This window comes from Thamnophis elegans, chromosome 16 (genome assembly GCF_009769535.1).
Source record: "Thamnophis elegans isolate rThaEle1 chromosome 16, rThaEle1.pri, whole genome shotgun sequence".
NCBI classification, from domain to species: Eukaryota; Metazoa; Chordata; class Lepidosauria; order Squamata; family Colubridae; genus Thamnophis; species Thamnophis elegans.
In genome coordinates, this window is record NC_045556.1 from 23,235,342 (window position 1) to 23,253,791 (window position 18,450).

The window sequence follows — 18,450 nt, forward strand, 5'->3', positions numbered from 1 at the left end:
TTATTTTATGAGATCTGTGCTGACTTCTAAGAGCCGGTAGCTGAGCTTTGTATAGTCCAGTATTTCACAACCTCAGCAACTTTAAGATGGGTGGACTTCAACTCCCAGAATTCCCCATCTAGAGTGCCAAGCAGGATGCAGCTGAGGAGTCAAAGGAACAAAAAGTTAAAATGCCTCCTTTCTCAGGTGATAGGATAATGGAAAACCTCAAGCAATGTTACCTTTTTGCCAACGATTATCAGTGTGTCTTGTTGTTTTTCTCCCGTTAAAGATCCAAATGTGGACGTCATCTATATTTGCCCCTTGGAATTAAGTGAAGAATTGCTGCACTACTACCATAAACTCCTGGGTTTGCAGCCAGCCGTTCGGTCTGGGAACCCCGAGGACGTTGGTGACCTACAGGACAGGTTCAAAATCCTCACCCCTGAAGCCATCAACAGTTTTCCTGTGAGTTTGTCTCTTCTAATTACTATAGCTGGGGGGAATGCCGTAAAATTAAATTGGAAATTTTATAACTTGCAACGCTCTGGTACCCATCAGTGAAATATTATTGCAAGTGTTAAGAGCTGCACAGATTAAGTGACTAGTTAAAAGAGTGTTAGAAATAAAGGCTGAAAGCTGAGCTCAGCTAAGGCCTTCACTGCTGATTTCTGCCCAACGCCTGGCCCCTTTTAAAACGATGAACTTCAGAGGTTGACCACATTATGGAAAGCAAATTGCACAAAATACTGCTCACATATCCCGTGGCTGAAGTGTGCAGATAGTTCCTGTTTTCTATTATATAATTCTTTTATATGCACACACAATTGTGTGCGTGTGTGTGTGTGTATACTGAGTGTGTATATGTATACACACACTGTATATGTATGCATGTGTGTGTAGATAAAAATATTCTATATTTTCTATTATATATTGCTCTACTCTCAGATACAAATAGTTGCACCTGATAGTATGACAAGACTCAGTGGATGAAAGCTTGTTAAAGAAAGATCCAACCTGGAACTAAATCCAGAAATTTCCTGCATTAATCAGTAGAAAGGCTTGCCTCCAGAAGTTGTGGCTGCTCCCATACTGGAGATTTTCAAAAACAGACTGGAGAAGGACTAGGGTCTCCTGCTTCAGCAGGGTTGGACTAGAAGACCTCCAAATCCCTTCCGGCCGTATGATTCCTTAAGACATTATTTATTTAGCATATGATGAGAACATGCCAGAAGAGAAGTAAATATATATACACAGTCCTCGTAATTATAGGTAAACATTCTATGGGTGTATCGCAGTGGCCTCAAACCTGGATATCCAGTTCAGTTGTCCAGATCAGTGGTCTCCAACCTTGGCAACTTTAAGACCTGTGGATTTCAACTCCCACTGGCTTTAAGACTCCCAAATCTTAAAAGTTGCCAAGGTTGGAGACCACTGGTCCAGATGACTCCCTGTGCTGTGGCTTCGTGCAGATCTTCTAGGGAACCAGAGGATGCACGTTGTTGTGGCCAGTCTTGCACAATGTGTTTAATATTTTGCACCACCATCTCAGCAAGGGGAGTCTTTCCACCCCCACTGACTCAGGGCAGAGGGAGTTCTTTTAGTGTCACACCTGATTCTGTTCAATTTTGTCCAGACGGAGCGAGTCAGGTCAAAACCTGGTACTTTGGCAGAGGGACCACTAATGGTCAGGCCACAAGGAGGCACCTGGACCCTTCCTCTTTCCGTGTGTTCTCGGGTTAAACTGGGATTAAGTGAATTAGCTGTTTTCTATCTTGGCCTATGTTCTGAATTGTTCTGTGTTTTATTCTCCTTTAGCCTCTCTCGTTTTTTATTATTGTAGCAAAATCTAATTTATGACTTTCCTTTCCATGCGCTTGAATTACTTTCTGTTTTTAATTGAGGGGTGCAGGATTAGTCGTAGTTTTGAATCCTTGATTCCCCAGCCTGTCAGTCCCCATCTCTCAGCCTAATTTATCACACAGGGTGGTTGTTGTGGGAAAAATAGAAGGAAGGAGTATTAGATACGTTTGCTCCCATGAGCTACTTATAAAAATAAAGAAGGTGAGATAAAAAAACAAATAAATAATAATAATAATCCCTCTCTAAAGGAAGGGTTCTCTGATCCCCTAGATTTTTTTTGACCCCGCTGCAATGCAATAAATGCGGGTCCTAGGCAAGTTCCATAAACTCTGTTGAAGTTGGTGATCTTGTCTGCATCCCAAGGGTTGCTTATTTATTTCTGTGCATGAAATCTAAATCCTTTTCACTGCAAGAAGATTTCTGGGTCATTATTAGAACTATAAAATTATGATGCCGTTCTCTACGAGAACTCTGTTTGTGTAGTACTATCACAACAGGCATATCTGCCAGCTCTTAAATTTTGTGCTGTTACAAGCTTGTTTGTATAGTTTAGGCGATTCATTGTTTTATGCAGACACTGTTAAATACATGGCTTGCTGCCACCTTCCAGAACCTGTAATACAAGCCTTTTTTTGGCCAGAAGAAAGAAAAAAATTGTGGCTCAGAACATCTGGATTGCTGAATACAGTTTATTAGCTTTGTGTTGCTCATTTATGTTGTGTATTATGTAAGCAGTAAGTTTATTACTGACCACTAGAAATGAAAATAAACATAGGCCAGTATGCACATGTGCGTGGGGCATAAAGAGTGCGCTTTCAGGAACTTGGATGAGCAGACGATGAATTCTTTATCAAAGAAAGCTAAACCCTGGTATTAAAGTTAGAACTGCAAATGTGATGGGAAATGGGAATTAATAGTCATGTACAGATGGTCCTCGACTTACAACAGTTCATTTACTGACCATTCAAAGTTACAACGCCACTGAAAAAAGTGAACTTATGAACTTTTTTTACACTTCTGATTGTTGCAGCATTTCCTTGGTCACGTGATCAAAATTCAGATGCGTGGCAACTGACCCATATTATGATGGTTTCAGTGTCCCCAGGTCATGTGAGCCACTGGGTGATCTTCTGACAAGCAATGGGAAAGCCAGATTCACTTAACAGCCATGTTTCTAACTTAACATCTGCAATGATTCACTTAACAACTGTGCCAAGAAAGGTCACAAAACGGGGCAAAACTCATTTGACAAATGTCTCACTTAGCAACATAAATTTGGGGCTCAATTGTGGTTGTAAGTCAAGGACTATCTGCATGTAAACATCAGAGCTCGGTCAGCATAAAATGCAACAACAGATATTTGCAAGCAAAATAAGCTGAGATCTTTTGGAAGACAGCTTTGGGTCTGTATTCATTCCTTCATTTATTATTTATTTGTTAAATTTATTTGCTGCCTATCTCGCTGTGGGGTTACTCTAGGCGTCTTACATTGACAGAGGAGGGCCTGAGCTTCCTTGGTCATTCTTGGGCACGCTGGAGCCTTTCAGAAGTAGATTTCAGGTTAACAGAGTTGGTAGAGACCTTGTAGGTCATCTAGTCCAACCCCATGCCCAAGCAGGAGACCCTACACCGTTTCTGACAGATGGCAGTCCAGTCTCTTCTTGAAAGCCTCCATTGATGAAGCTCCTACAACTTCCGAAGGCAACCTATGTTCCATGGGTTGATTGTTCTCACTGTCAGGAAATTTATTCTTATTTCTAGGTTGAATCTCTCCTTGGTCAATTTCCATCCATTATTCCTTCTCTGGCCTTTGGGTGCTTTGGAGAATAGCTTGACTCCCCTCCTCTCTGTGACAGCCCTTCAAATATTGGAAGATGCTATCATGTCTCCCTGGTCCTTCTCTTCCCTAGACTAGCCATGCCCAGTTCCTGCAACCGTTCATCGGATGTTTTAGCCTCCAGTCCCCAAATCATCCTGGTTACTCTTCTTTGCACTTTTTCTAGAGTCTCCACATCTTTTTTACAGTATGATGACCAACACTGGATGCATTATTCTAGGGTGTGGTCTTACTAAGGCTATATAGAATAGTATTAGTGCCTCCCTTGATCTTGATGATATTCCTCTGTTAATGCAATTTAGGATTGCATTGACTTTTTTGGCTGCCGCCACCCACGGCTGGCTCATATTTAAATATTTAAGTAGAGGATGAGATGACGTCAGAGGGTGTCTGTATCTTTGAAAAAGCACCAGGGCGCTGGTGTTTTGGATCCCATGCAGACATTTAGATTTTAGCATATGATAGTGTTAAGCTTTTTGTAATCTATCACTATAATTAAAGGGAGCTTATAGTGGCTTTACATGCAATGCAATGCCATGCAGTCCAATTCAATACAACACAGTACAACAACACAACACAATACAAGTCTCCAGAAGAATATGCCCTAAATATTACCACTTGGTTAGGTACACTGTTTGTCTTACTTGTTTATGCTGTTGCCAGATTCCTGCACAGGTTTATGCTTTTATCCATTTCTACGTATTGTTCTTTTATTCCTCCCCTATTTTAGGCACACTTTACAGCAGGCCATTCTACAGATTATAAAGACAAAATAGGCTTGCTACTGAGAGTATCATTAAGAGAGAGTTTCAGGCAATCACAGATCCCAGATGAATATTCCAGCACAATTTATGTTTGCGAACAACCGGTTTTCTGATATACAGTCTCCATGTTGTGGAGTTGCGCTGAAAATAGAATTTGTGACACATTCCAAACTTTTGTCTCCTAATATTTTAAACAAACCCCTTTGAACTGAATGACTGTTGCAAAAAGGGTTTGTAGCTAATGAAACTATTTATCTTGCGGAAAAGAATATGGCACAGAAAAGGTGTTTTGCAAATGAAATCATTTGCTGAAAGAGCCGTTCAAAATACTGATCTTGGTGGGCTGAAATATCAACTTGGGCGGCTTGGTGTACGTTCTTCATTTTTTTTCTTTTTTTCTTTGGTATTGATTTTTTCCCCCTGACGTGGTAGAATCAAACGGTGCCAGAAGTGTTGAGATGAATCACTGTTATCCAAGGGCTGCAAGCTTCTCTTCCGAGTGACAGAAGGAGAATTCCGCATGGATCAAATAAATACAGATGTGTAGTAATTAGTTTTATTCCCAGCGAGCCCATTTCCGACACACTAAAGATGTGAGTGATTATAGAACCTCACCCCAACAGCTTTTATCAATTTAAACTGCTACGCTACAGGATAGGTCATAACCCAGCCTGCTATTAATAATGTATTTATTGCACTCAACATTATAAATTAGCTCTGTGGAAGAAAAGGAAAGCTCACTTCTTAACGAGACTAATGTCCTCCTCCTCCAGAACCGCCCCATGTCCCTGGCTGCCTTCTTGAAATACAGCCCTAAGACCCTTAAAAGGGTCAGAAACCTGGTCCAAGGCCAGGAGGCCTATATCGTGGGAGGCCTTCTGAACCAAGATGACCTGGAAGTGGCCGATGCGTTAGACTTGCCCATTCTCGGCTCTGATCCAGAAGTGGCTCATCTCTACAGCACCAAGTCTGGAAACAAAAGAGTCTTTGACGCTGCAGGGGTTCCGGTGCCTCCCGGGCAGTTTGACATCTATAGCAGGCAGCAGGTAAGACCGGCCACCGGCTGGGCAGGTGAGGAAATCTGAGACTATTTGGATGCGCCATTTCTTTTCCTTCCATTCTTACTTGGATAGAGCTCAACCTCTGCTGCCAAAGGTCCAGAGGACTCAGCCCCGGAACTCAATTCCTGAATGGTCAGTAAGGGAGCATTATAGTATATATAGGTTCTCCTGTAGGAGGCTGGACTAGAAGACCTCCGAGGTCCCTTCCAGCTCTATTCTATTCTATTCCATTCCATTCACTTTTAGAAATAGGGCTTATCACAAATCTATTAGAATTTCACTGAACTTTATGTCACACTGCGGATTCAGTGATGTCAGAAAGAAATATTGTAATACATTGCTTAAATACAAGTGATTGGTTTTTGATTTAGAAACACTGAGCTGAACTATGCAGTTCAATGTAGAACTCCAGCATAAGTTTATCCGGCTTTTGCACAAGCAGATATGAAGGCTTTGTAATCGGTCTTCAGTGTTGCTAAGTGCTTAATAACAGATTATTCTGCAAAGATGACAAATGTTACACTTTCCTGGAAAAGTGTGTGATTCTTACACCCTTCCACAAATAATACGACTTGTATTTTTTCACTGCTTCTTACACAGCAGTCATTGAAGCCATGCGACTGTCAGCATGGCTGGTGAGAATTAGGACTTCCTGAATGGTTGTTTTAACCTTCCCTCTCTGACACCCTTCATGTGTGCTCAATCATTAGTGATGCTTGGACTTGCTAGGGGTTCTGGGAGTTGTAGTCCAGCAGGACACCTGGTCATGGAAGGCTGCATTATACAAGCCAAATTGAAACTCCCAGAAATGAGCTCCGACAGCAATAACACCACATATAGCCATGACCTTGGGAGACAGGAGTAGAGACGCTGCTTAGGGGAACAATCGGATGAGAGAAGATGTAGCCCTCAGCTGTATAATGATTGGCAGAGAAAGAGGTTCAGAAGGGACCCTCCTTAGTTTTGGGGCTGTAAAGGAGAAGATTTGTACTTTCAGACTTGCACAACTGTGCAAGATCCAAACTGGGTCAGTCACTGGGACCAGAGGTTTAGTCTTCCAAACTTCCAGACTCGTGCTGGAGCCCATCCTCAGAGAATGAAGGTGACCCAGATTGGATCCTGCAACATTATCCAGGGACACATTCATTTGCCTTCATTCGTTGCACAATTCTGTTAATGTAGCCTTACAATAAAGTAGAATTAGTTTATCTGGTTGTGTTTCCTTTCTAGTCTGCTCGGAAAGGCTGTCTTCAGTCTGGAAAGCCTGAAAATACAAATCTCCCGCTGTCTCTTCTACAGCCAAAGAAGTCGGAGGGTCCCTTCTGACCCTCTTTCCCCACTCATTGCGCAGCTGCAGGCTTATCTGGCCGTTCCCGAGGCAGCATCTCCCACCACCTCAATCTCCCAAGGTCTTCTCACACACCATTACAGGAAGCTATGGGTTCCTTTGCCAGAGGGTTAAAGTGCAAACCTTTGTTCAGCCATTTTTTTTAATTCAAGGCATTGGTGTAATGCCCAAGTTACGTGTTTTGGTGCTCTTTCCTTAGCTTCTTTTAAGGGGGAAAAAAACATTTGGGCCACAAGTATTCTTCAGTGCAGGGCACCAACCTCAAACATCTTTCCTCTACTTGGTTCCACACAAAAGTACAGAAATAATCTCTGAAAATAAAAATGCCAAATGACTGTAGCCCTGGATATAGTTTGCCTCCTTTGTTGATTTACTGCACTCACCATTGCCATGGTTTTATGAAAGGGCCAACAAAATCTTCTCCAAGTTCCATCTGAGGGCCCCCTTTTGAGACTTGACAACAGTGTTTTTCAACATTGGCGACTTTAAAATGAGTGGACTTCAATTCCCAGAATTCCCCAGGTAGCCATACTAGCTGGCGATTTCTGGGAGTTGAAGTCCGTCCATCTTTAAAGTTCTCATGGTTGAGAAACACTGCATTACACTAATCCTCAGCCTGGCACCAGAAGTGTTTGCTTGGAAGTAAGTTCAGTTGAAGTTAATGATATTTTCTCTCTCCAAGTAACTGTAACAACAATCACTAATTGTCTGAGCTTAATAAGCATCTGAACAATAATCCACAGTACATTTTTTCATAATAAAGTTCCCAAACAGTGGACTTGAATTATCCTGCAAATGCATTTAGGTACAGGAACTCACTTACATAATTATCGAAGCAATGTGCCAATTTTATAGCTACCTAAATTTCATGGAGAATTCCTTGCCTAATTTGCTACTATCTGCAATTTTTTTAGCACTTGGCACCCCCAATCACAATATGCTTTTATGAATTGGACATCCAATGAAAAGATTCCCTTTGTTAAGGTTTTTTGTCCCTCTATATTCTTCCCCAGTTTTATAGCGGGGCATTTGAGGCTGTGAAGATCAGTCTAGGGCCACAGCTCATTCTTCATGGAGAGTATGTGTTTTGAATTAGATTCTGGGGTGGGAAAATGAAAGACATTTCCAGTTCTAATTTGAATTCCAATTTTAGGAATGATATGTACAATCTTATAGATGGAGATGGAATGGAGTGCTGTGGAATATAGGCTTTGGCAATGAAATCAGAACTAAAAATAATTCATGTACCTGTCAATCCTGCCTTAACTTGAACCTTTAAGCAAGAACAATCCTTGACTTCATTTGTTGAGAAAGGTATTGTTTAATAAAGGTTAAGTGGATTACAGTAAAGCAAAGCCAGAACTGAGGTTTGCGTGCCAAATCCCAAGGTATAACCTTTCCTCTCCCAGACACTTCCCTTTGCTGGTTCTCTCCCCCCCACCAACACATCACCAATCAGTTTTAAAAGACATGTTTTTGAAAGTCATTCTTGCAGCTGCATTCTTCTCCCAGAGAAAGGACCTTGAGAACTCCCCCCGCGAGAGGCATGCTTCTTTCCATCAGTTTCACTTTCCCCCAAGCATTCGCCCTTCCTTCCATCCTCCCTCCAGGGTCCATGGCAGACTGGCATTGAATGATTGCAAAGTGCAGGAATGAGGTAGAAGTTCTGATGGTACCCTATTGACCCTATAGAAATTCTTAAGTCTTCTATAGCATTAGACAGAATTGTTAAAGAATTACAAGGGAGCAAGGTATAAATATGGGGCCATTGGTAGTCTCTGAGCATGATGGTTTTCTTGTAAACGTTTCATTACCAAACTAGGTAATGTCATCGATGCTGATGATGTTGCCTAGTTTGAGTAATGAAACGTCTTCAAGAAAACTACCAAGCTCAGAGAGCACCAAGGACACACACGGACACACAATTCAACCCTGAGCTGTACATGTTCTTTTCTATCAATATATACGTAGGGAGTCATCAAATGACTCATTGCAGTTGAATCATATAGAGCAGAGGTCTTCAAACTTGGCAACTTTAAGACTTATGGGCTTCAACTCCCAGAATTCTCCAGCCAGCATAGCTTGGGAGTTGAAGTCCACAAGTCTTAAAATTGCCAAGTTTGGGGACCCCTGATATAGAGCCTATGTACGAGTTTTCCTTGCCCAGCACTCAGCACATCTGTGTTCCAGGTAAGTTTCCAGCTTCTGCTGATGTCATGCAAAAACATTGGCTCCCAAAGTTACAGCAGTTATACGTGAAAAAGTCGGATGTCTGGAGGACAGAAAATTTGGGGCATGCAGCTCTATGCTTCCATTTGGGCCAGATCCTATCTGTGAGAGCCAATCCCTCCTGCAGAGATTCGGGCTCAAAGTACAAATGCTTGCTGGGGAGTCTGCATCATTAGAACATCATTGGGCACTTCTCCAGGGTGAGCTTTCCAGAACCAAAACACCTGAATGGGTCTCCTTCATGCCTCAAAGCATTGCTTTTTAATGTGCGGTTTTTAGTTTTCAAGAATTGAAGGATTCTGGAGTACCAGTAGCAATTATGAACAATTACATTAATACTTATTTATAACATTCACTATTCCAGTTTTCAGTGAATGATGTTTTTAGAAAAAAATCCTCTTACCTGCTTGTGTTATAGGAAAACCTAAAGATGTTAGAGGTTGAGGAACTGCCTGGAAAAAGTCTGAAAAAGCCAATCCTTGGGTGCATTGGAATGCTCCCTGGGCTGTGTGGCTTCTCACCCAGCCTTCCTTTGTAATGAGTAGGCATCTCCCACAGTTTGGAAGGCTGCTGTTTACTCAGTACCAGAGACAATAGCTGCACTGGCAGCTGATTACTTTATGAGGTCAGATATCCTCAGCTGATCTATGAGTTTCCATCCTATATCCCTATAATCCCTATAATGAACGCAGGCATTTTGGCAGGCTTAAGGACTATAACCTCACCTACCAAGGCCTCCCCAAGAAGAGAACCCTTTGATTTGTAAGGATGTTAGTGTAAGAATGAGGATTTTCAGGAAAGCAGAAAACCTTCCTTCCTTCCTTCCTTCCTTCCTTCCTTCCTTCATTCTTCCCTTCGTCACACTCACTCACCCACTCAAATCAATAAATAAACATTGCCAAAATCCAGCCACTTTGCTAGAAAATCTAGTCTGGGGGTGCTAAGTGAATCTGGGGTCCACAACTTGTGAGCCTCTCATTTGGATAAAAAGTAGATAATGCAGGAAGGTAAACTTATAGCCTGACCTATTAATCATAGTTATATAAAAATAATATACTACAGTGTGATGCGCCCAATATATTGACCACAACGTTATTGTCATTGTTTTGAATTGTACCCTAAAATTCTACTTTCACATCTATTTGTCTCATGTTATTTTTATTTCCTCCTATAAGCTCCCTATGAAATATTGACGGGAGGTGTTAAATAAAATAATCAAAGGAAGGTGACAATAATTTAAGGCACAGTTCAATTTTCACTTAAAGATAGCTCATAATTCTTTCCATTGGTGCAATCTTTACAATTCTATTGATCCATTTCATTTCTGTAGGGGTCGTCAAGAGAAAACCTATTTATTGGACTTTCAGAAGGAGCAAATAACGAGACACGGAGCAAATAAATAATAATTCTATGTGGATTGTTGAAATAATAAAAGATTCCTTAAATTCCAGTATATGAGCCACTGTAACAAATTCCTCCCAAGTCAGTCTCTTTCAAAAGTTTATACTTTCCATCTCCTTAACAAGGAGTATTTCTCTATCTAGTAAAAAAAATGCATAGCAGTACATTTCAAATACTCAGTATTATTTGACTGTTTGAAATTACTGTTTGAAAAATACTGTTTCAATATTTGAAATCATTAATTTCAAATAGTTTTTTTTATAACATGTCACTGTATTATAAAAAAAAAGATGTTGAGACTCTGGAAAGAATGCAGAAAAGAGCAACAGAGATGATTAAGGAGCTGGAGGCTAAAACATATGAAAAATGGTTGCAGGAATTGGGTTTGTCTAGTGTAGTGAAAAAAGGACTAGGGTTGACATGATAGCAATCTTCTAATATCTGAGGGGCTTCCACAAAGAAGAGGGAATCAAGCTAGTCTCCAAAGTGCTCGAGGGCACAAGAAGAAGCAATTGATGGAAACTAATCAAGGAGAGAACCAACCTAGAACTAAAGAGAAATTTCCTAACAGTGAGAACAGGTGGAATGGCTTGCCTTCAGAAGTTGTGGGCGCTCCATCACTTCAGGCTTTTAAGAAGAGACTAGACAGCCACTTGTCTGGAATGGTATCTCCTGCTTGAGCAGGGGGCTGGACTAGAAGACCTCCAAGGTCCCTTCAAACTCTTTTATTCTGTTCTGTCCTGATCATATACTATCTAGTGCTCTTACATTCCTTCTCTCTTGATTTTATCTCTGTGTTGCACAGAACATATGGACAGAGGTTTGGAACATGAGTTACCAAAGGAGAAGGACTAAACCAGAAAATAAAACCTTCACATTTTTCTCCTCCAGATGATTGAGGCCCTCAGTCAGCTGATTATAGACAACATCGAAGTGCAACGTTGGGTGTTCAAGGTGGATAATGAATTTGGGGGAAATGGGACTGCATTTTGTGACATCGCTAAATATCTCCAATGCTATGATTGGATTATGAAGGAGCATCATCGATACGGAGCAGAGATATGGAGTAAGAGATGGGCTCATGTAAGTCACTTTCGATTTCATCCATTTTGAGCAGGTGATCTCAAAAGGTAAACCCTGGAATGGAAAGTCCAGAGGATACTTTTCCTTCCAGGCTGTGGGTTCTGGATCAGTCCCCATTAGAACCTCTTCTAATTGTAGGAGATATTAGTTTGATAAATATAATAATTTATCATGAATTCAGTGGTAGCTATTTTCAAACAGTGCTTTGATTAAGGACAAATCAGGTTGACAGGTTGACCTCATGTTCTGTCACCTTAACCAATATTAATAATATTAATCCATAATGACATAATATTTTGTGGAATAAGAATTCAGGCTTGTATACTGAAATTCTTGCAAGCGTCTGCCAAAATAAATTTGTTAGTCTGTACAGACTATGCCGTATTTTTAAATCTTTGAACGGAAAAGAACAAAAACTTTATGGAAGCACAATAGAAGTTTATGCAATGTATTAAAACAATGCAATGTTTACTCCCTGAACGCTTATCTGAATTTCCGTGCCTTAATAGAAGTATCTTCTTATTTACCCATCATGCATTTTATCCCAGGCATAAATCCCAGGGCTCATCTCCTCCTGCATCCAAGATGCTTTTTCCAAAAGGCAATTGCAATTTCTTGGGGTTTTTTTCCTTTGAAAATGTTTTGCTTCTCATCCAAGAAATTTGCTCGGTTCCAAATGAAGGCAACTATGACTTGGATGGTTGAGAATCTCCATAGGGACCTCCTGGTGTAGTTCATCCTTCTCTCCCCCTAGAAGTAGTCCTCATATTATGACCCTCAAATTGGGACCAGAATTTCCATCGCTAAGTGAAACAGTTGCTAAATAAAACATCAAATGACCGCAAAAGGGGTGAAATCCAGCAGGTTCTGACAGGTTCTGGAGAACCGGTAGCGGAAATTTTGAGTAGTTCGGAGAACCAGCAAATGCCACCTCGGTCTGTCCCCAGAGTGGGGTGGGAATAGAGATTTTGCAGTATCCTTCCCCTGCCACACCCACCAAGCACACCACGCCCAGCCAAGCCATGCCCACAGAACCAGCAGTAAAAAAATAATAATCTCACCACTGCCGCCACAGTTCCAGCAGTCCCCGTTGCAGTTGTTAGGCCAGAATCTCCTGCTTCTCTACCCTGTGTAAACTGCCTCTGCTTTGACTCCCCCCTCCACACCTATTCTCTCCCCTTCCCCTCCTTCCAGTTGCACTGGAAGCTCTTGGCCCTTTGTGATGCCTTGCAGGAGGAAAGCTGGTTAAGCAAGCAGCCCCAGCACCAGGCTCCCCTCCACCCCTCTCTGAGGTCCACAGACTGGTTCTCCAGACAAGCTTCCAACATGAGCTAAAGAGTGCCCGCTGTGCCTGCAGGAAGCCTTCATCCCACTGCACCCTTCGATTGTGCCCCAAACCTTGGTTCTCACACAGCTGCCACCTTCACTCAAGGATCAGCTGCCGCTGATCTCCATCCCACTCCTCCACCATGCTGTCCATGGTCTGTGGGCTATCTCTCCTCATGCCGGTAATGGAAGATTGGGGGGGGGGGTTCACCCACACCACCATCCCACCTCCTTCCCTGGCTCCACTCTCCTCTGCCTCCCCCTGGCTGGGCCTGGCAAACTCCCCGAGGCAGATGAAGCACCCTGAAATGCTCGCCAGACATATCTCGGGTTGCACCTTCAGCCAGCATTTGGAGCAGCGGGACGAAGAAGGCAACAAGGTAGTTGGGGCAATGGGCAGGTGATGAAGTGCAGGCTGGACAAAAAATGGGCAGGTGGCAGGGAGATAGGTAGCCATGGAGGGTTAAAATGGAGGCAGGAGAACATGACTGTGGGAGGCTGTGATCAGTTAATAAATTCCGATTGGTCACCAAATGCCCAAATTTTGATCACGTGACTGCAGGCTACTTCCACAACCAGAACCTTGAGAGCTGGTTGTAATTCCCATTTATTCAGCACCTTCTTAACTTCAGTCCCTGAACAAATGGTTGTAACCCGAAGACTTTCCCTATTGTTATTGCTCCACTCTGAAGGTCTCAGTAGTGTCATTTGCTTACAGTTTGCCTCTTGTGCAGGCAGTGATTTTGGCCATTCTGAACTTCCAGAAACTATTCAGAGGTTGAGTAAAGCCCACCCTAGACCCTCTTTTATGTCCCAGGTACAGGCTGAATTGAACCAAAGGAATCTGACAGAAGAACATAATTAAATTGGGGTCATTCAAATGCAGCTTTTAGTGCAGTGCATGAGAGTGCTAAGAACAATTCGTCACAAATTGGAAAAACAAACAAACAAACCATCCCATTGTTACGGAATAGAAATGAATGGCAGAAAAATAAATGACAGAAAATGAATTACACTGCTTTGATCCATTGGTCCCTAAGTTGTGGTTCTTGGTGGATCTCTGGGAACTGACAATGGAAACAACACATCCAGGTGCAAAATTAAAGTGAGATTTGTGTGTGTGGAGGGGGTTGGCAACCTGAGCTTCCAAACTCATAAAATTCTGGGTGATGCTGCCCACATTTTCCTAATGTCTTTTTCCCCCAGCTGTTGGGGTGTTGAGGTTGAAAAATTCAAAATATAGAACATATAATAGTCCTGGAAAGTAATGGATTAAAAAAAAATCTGCAAATAAATTTCCAACCAGAGGATTCACAGATTTCAAGAGTTTAAGCCACGGCCAGGGTTTGATGGCAATAATAATTCTGTACTGAAGTTAATAAAACTGGAATTTTATGTATCTATCCTTGCAATAAATACATAGAAAAGAGCAAACCAATCCCAAGGACAACTATAAAATACCTGCATCAACAAAGTTAAGGTACATTCTCTTTTTTTTTTAGTACAGATGGCCAAGTTGGAAAATGCTAATAAGATAGTCCTCACTTAATCTCCATAATAATGTGGTCATTAAGCGAGACATCGTGTCACTGGATGAACTTTCAACCTCACCTCCACTGGGGTTGTTAAGGAAATCACCCACATTTGTTAAACGAGACATCATAAAGTTGCTATGGAATAGTATACAGGTAATCCTCAACTTACGACCACAAACTGAGCCCAAAATTTCTGCTGCTAATTGAGACATTTGCTAAGTGTGTCTTGCCCCATTTTACCACTTTTCTTGCCATAATTATTAAGTGAATTAATAATAATAATATGGCTGTTAACTGAATCTGGCTTCCCCATTGATTTTGCTTGTTGGAAAATCTCAAAATGTGGCCACATGATCCCGGGACGCTGCAGCCATCACAAAAATGAGTCAGTTGGCAAGTATCTAAATTTTGATCACATGACCATGGGGATGCTGCAACGATTGTCAAGGATCAAAACTGGTCATAAGCCACTTTCTCAGTGCCATTATAACTTTAAACAATCAGTGAATGAAGTGTTATAAGTCGAGGACTAGCTGTATAAGTCCCAAGTGTTACTGCTAGTGCTATTGCTATATATCACGCAGAAGGAGGTCAATTTAGGATAAATGTCTTGAACAGCACATTTCCCATAACAATTAAATTGCAGATTGAAAGTTGCTCAGATAGATTTTGGCTGTTGGTTCTAGACTCCACTAAAGAGCTCTAGGCATCCCTAACTCCTGAAACTGTACGGTAAGTCCCTGAGCATTTCATTTGCATTGGAAGAGCCGTTGGGTGGTTTGTAGGTGTTAATCAATCAGGTGCCACCCCACCATCACCAGGCTACAGAATAGGGCAGGGGTGGGCAACTATGTCAACTTTACAACCTGTGGACTTCAACTCCCAGAATTCCCAAGCTGGCATGGCCGGCTTCAGGAATTCAATAAGAATTCAGGAATTCAGCATGGCTGGGTTGAGAATTTTGGGAGTTGAAGCCCACAGGTCATAAAGTTTCCATAGTTGCTCACCCCTGGAATACAGAAACATCTGCAGTGTGTTTAAAGGATATTGTAGGAGAACATCTGCATTAGCTCTACAGTAACCAAAAATGAGGGAGTCTGCTAGCACCTTTTCAGATAAACCGATTTTATTAAAAGATTTCTGTTTGATGAGCCACCACTTGCTTCATCAGATGCATTGGATAAAGTGAGCTGTAGCACATGAAAGAGTCTGCCATTTAATGACATCCATAGATTTAATACTTTCTTCAATTAAGCTAATTGGTTGATTATTATTTTTTCTGTTTAATAAAGGAATGGACTTTTAATCTGCAATCCAATACAACACTGAGGGCTTGAATATTATCATCATAATTATCAATATATTATATCATCCACGTCTAGCTTTTTTTAAGCACTGATAACTTCCTTTTTCTGTTTTTGCTTTTGAAACCAAGCAACAGGCCAGCCAAGCTCACACATAATGATAAGTTTTACAATTTTGTGATCTTAAGAAGCAAACAAAACCTCTTAAATTTCTAAAAATTAATGTAGTGGAACAAACTCTCTTTTCCCAGGGAACTCCCTATATCATTTTATTCTCGCAACAATCCTGCGACTTTGCATCTGATGAAATGAGCTGCGGTTCCTGAAAGCTGATGTGTTTTAATACAATTTGTTACTATGAGAATGTCTTACCAGATTCCTGATTTTTGGCTTACTTTTAGAACCCCTTCTTAACCAGAGTCAGCACAACAGCTTAGCACAATGATTTTGCATCGCATCATCAAATCTAAACATACGTTGTGCGGGCAGCTGAGTTGTACGTAGGGGTGTTGTGATGCCCAAATCAAAGACACAGGAAAGGGAATGAAGGTGCTTGATTTCTAACCATCTCACCTTTCCATTTTCCATGCCTTTTTTTTCCACTCTGCATCCGTCTTCCTTTTAGAAATAAATTGCAATCTCCATTGAGTATTGCCTCTGAATGCTGAGAATTCAAACCTCCCTTTGTTATGGAATGCTCTTGTAGTACTTCTGCATTTAGATATCAAAGCATTACTTTATGAGCACCGGCATGCTTTAATGTCCTATTACAGTACGGAGACCTGCTTTTGATAATGAAGACATTGTGTCATCGACTTAAGCTGCCAGATACCAAACATATGCTGGCAGGTTATTAAAAAAATTCAGCTTTGTGATAAAAGACTATCCTGCAGGCTAAGAGTACATGGCAAAGGACTCTCCATTCCAGTAGAGTTATTAGAAATGAGAATATGACTCTAAGCACTAAATTATGTTAATACTTACAAATAGCATCATTTGCATAGCGGTTTATGACATGATCCCAAGGTTTTTTTCCTTCATCGGTATGTAGCAGGGCAACGATTAAGCATAAAGCAGTTTATAGGAGTTCCTACTGTGTGTTGCTATTCCATTTTAAAATGTAGGCAAGTTGTTGGATCCTTGAGACACAACGATGGCCATCCCGACCAGGATGCACATCTGGCCATCTTGACTTCAGCATTTGAAAGCACATAGCTTCAAGAGAAGATTGATTGTTGAAGGATTTATAGTAATTTCAATCTCAAGCAAACTCTACTCACTTCTCAGTATTTAGTTCCAGTAGTTAGATCTGTGGCAGCTCTCTTGTAGGCTTACTGGTATAGAATCTGGGAAGAAGTTATTTGATGACCATTGATGAACTAACTTCTAAACAACCTTGGGACAAAATGAAAGTTGGGCTGGAGCAAAACACCTTGGAAAAAGAGAAACAAGGAAGGTCATCCCGTTTAAAACTTCCAACAAGATGCAATTCAGTGGCAAGAAAAGTAAGACCCAGCACTTAGGCAGGAAAAACCAGGTGTACAGGTACCAGATAGATAGATACCTGGCTCAATAGTAGTGCCTGTGGACAATCACTCAGGGAAGAACCAGCACTGTGCTGCAGCTGCCAGAAAAGCCAACACAATCCTGAGCTGCATCAACAGAGGGATAGCATAAGATCACAAGAAGTGACAATACTGATTTATACTGCACGCTGAGTCCCTAGAAAACTCAAAGAAGAGCAACAAAGATGATTAAGGACCTGGAAGCTAAATCCTGTGAAGAACAGCTAAATGAATCAGGTAGGTTTAGCTTAATGAAGAGAAGACTATGGGGAAATACAATAGCAGTCTTTAAATGCTTGAAGGGCTGCTACAGGGAAGAAGATGCCCATTTATTTTCCATAGCACCTGAGGATAGGACAACCAGCAATGGGTAGAAACTCATCAGAGGTAGATCCAACCATTAAGCAAAGGAACAATGCCTCCCGGAATTGTGGTGCTCTATTGCTTGAGGTTTTGAACAAAGGGTTGGATAACCATCATCAGAAGACCTCCAAGGTTCCTTTCCAGCTCTATGATTCTGGAAAGAAATTAACTCATGGTTCATAAGAAGTTGTGGTTCTTTGTGAAAGATTGGCTGGCTTTGGAAGAACTTGGGGCTGTAGGAATTGAAGTCTCAGTGGCAGATGCTTGCAAGAAGCAACAGGGGGTAGCTGTCACTTTCCTGCTCTTCTCTATGAGCTTCCCAAAGACATTTGGCTGGGCACTCCAGGAAACAGATGGACCTTTGCTACGAGGCTGCCAGGCAGTTTATGACTTCTTAGAGCTTGTTATTTCATTCTCAGATTCCGGGCCATGGAAACACTATCATCCTCCGCCAGCTATTTCTCATGAGTCATTTCTCACAGGGGAACATTGCGGGCCAAGCAACTTCTTCTTCATGGTTTTAACTATAAGGGGGTAATGTTTGTTTGGGGGCCTCTTTACCCCAGGGTAAGAAGCAAACTAACAAAGAGTCTTGTCAAAGCCTCCGAGCTCCTGAGCATGACTGTTGATGAATCACCCCAGCTGTGCACCCTCTAAGGCAGTGTTTCTCAACCTAATAGCTGGCTGGAGAATTCTGGGAGTTGAAGTCCACAGGTCTTAAAGTTGCCATCTTTGAAGACCCCTGCTCTAAGGAGATAGATTTCTTCAACTTAGAGTGCTAAATAGAACTAA

The 18,450-nt window shown here is 41.6% G+C and overlaps 1 protein-coding gene across 1 annotated transcript in view; it reads left to right on the forward strand.

Moving 5' to 3' along the window:
* The window catches only part of IQCH (IQ motif containing H), a 109,276-nt gene that overhangs the window by 48,781 nt on the left and 42,045 nt on the right, over window positions 1-18,450 (forward strand). The window contains exons 12-14 of the mRNA XM_032232502.1: window positions 272-447; window positions 5,217-5,489; window positions 11,374-11,565. Coding sequence (XP_032088393.1) covers window positions 272-447; window positions 5,217-5,489; window positions 11,374-11,565 — 641 coding nt within the window. The remainder of the gene's footprint in view (window positions 1-271; window positions 448-5,216; window positions 5,490-11,373; window positions 11,566-18,450) is intronic.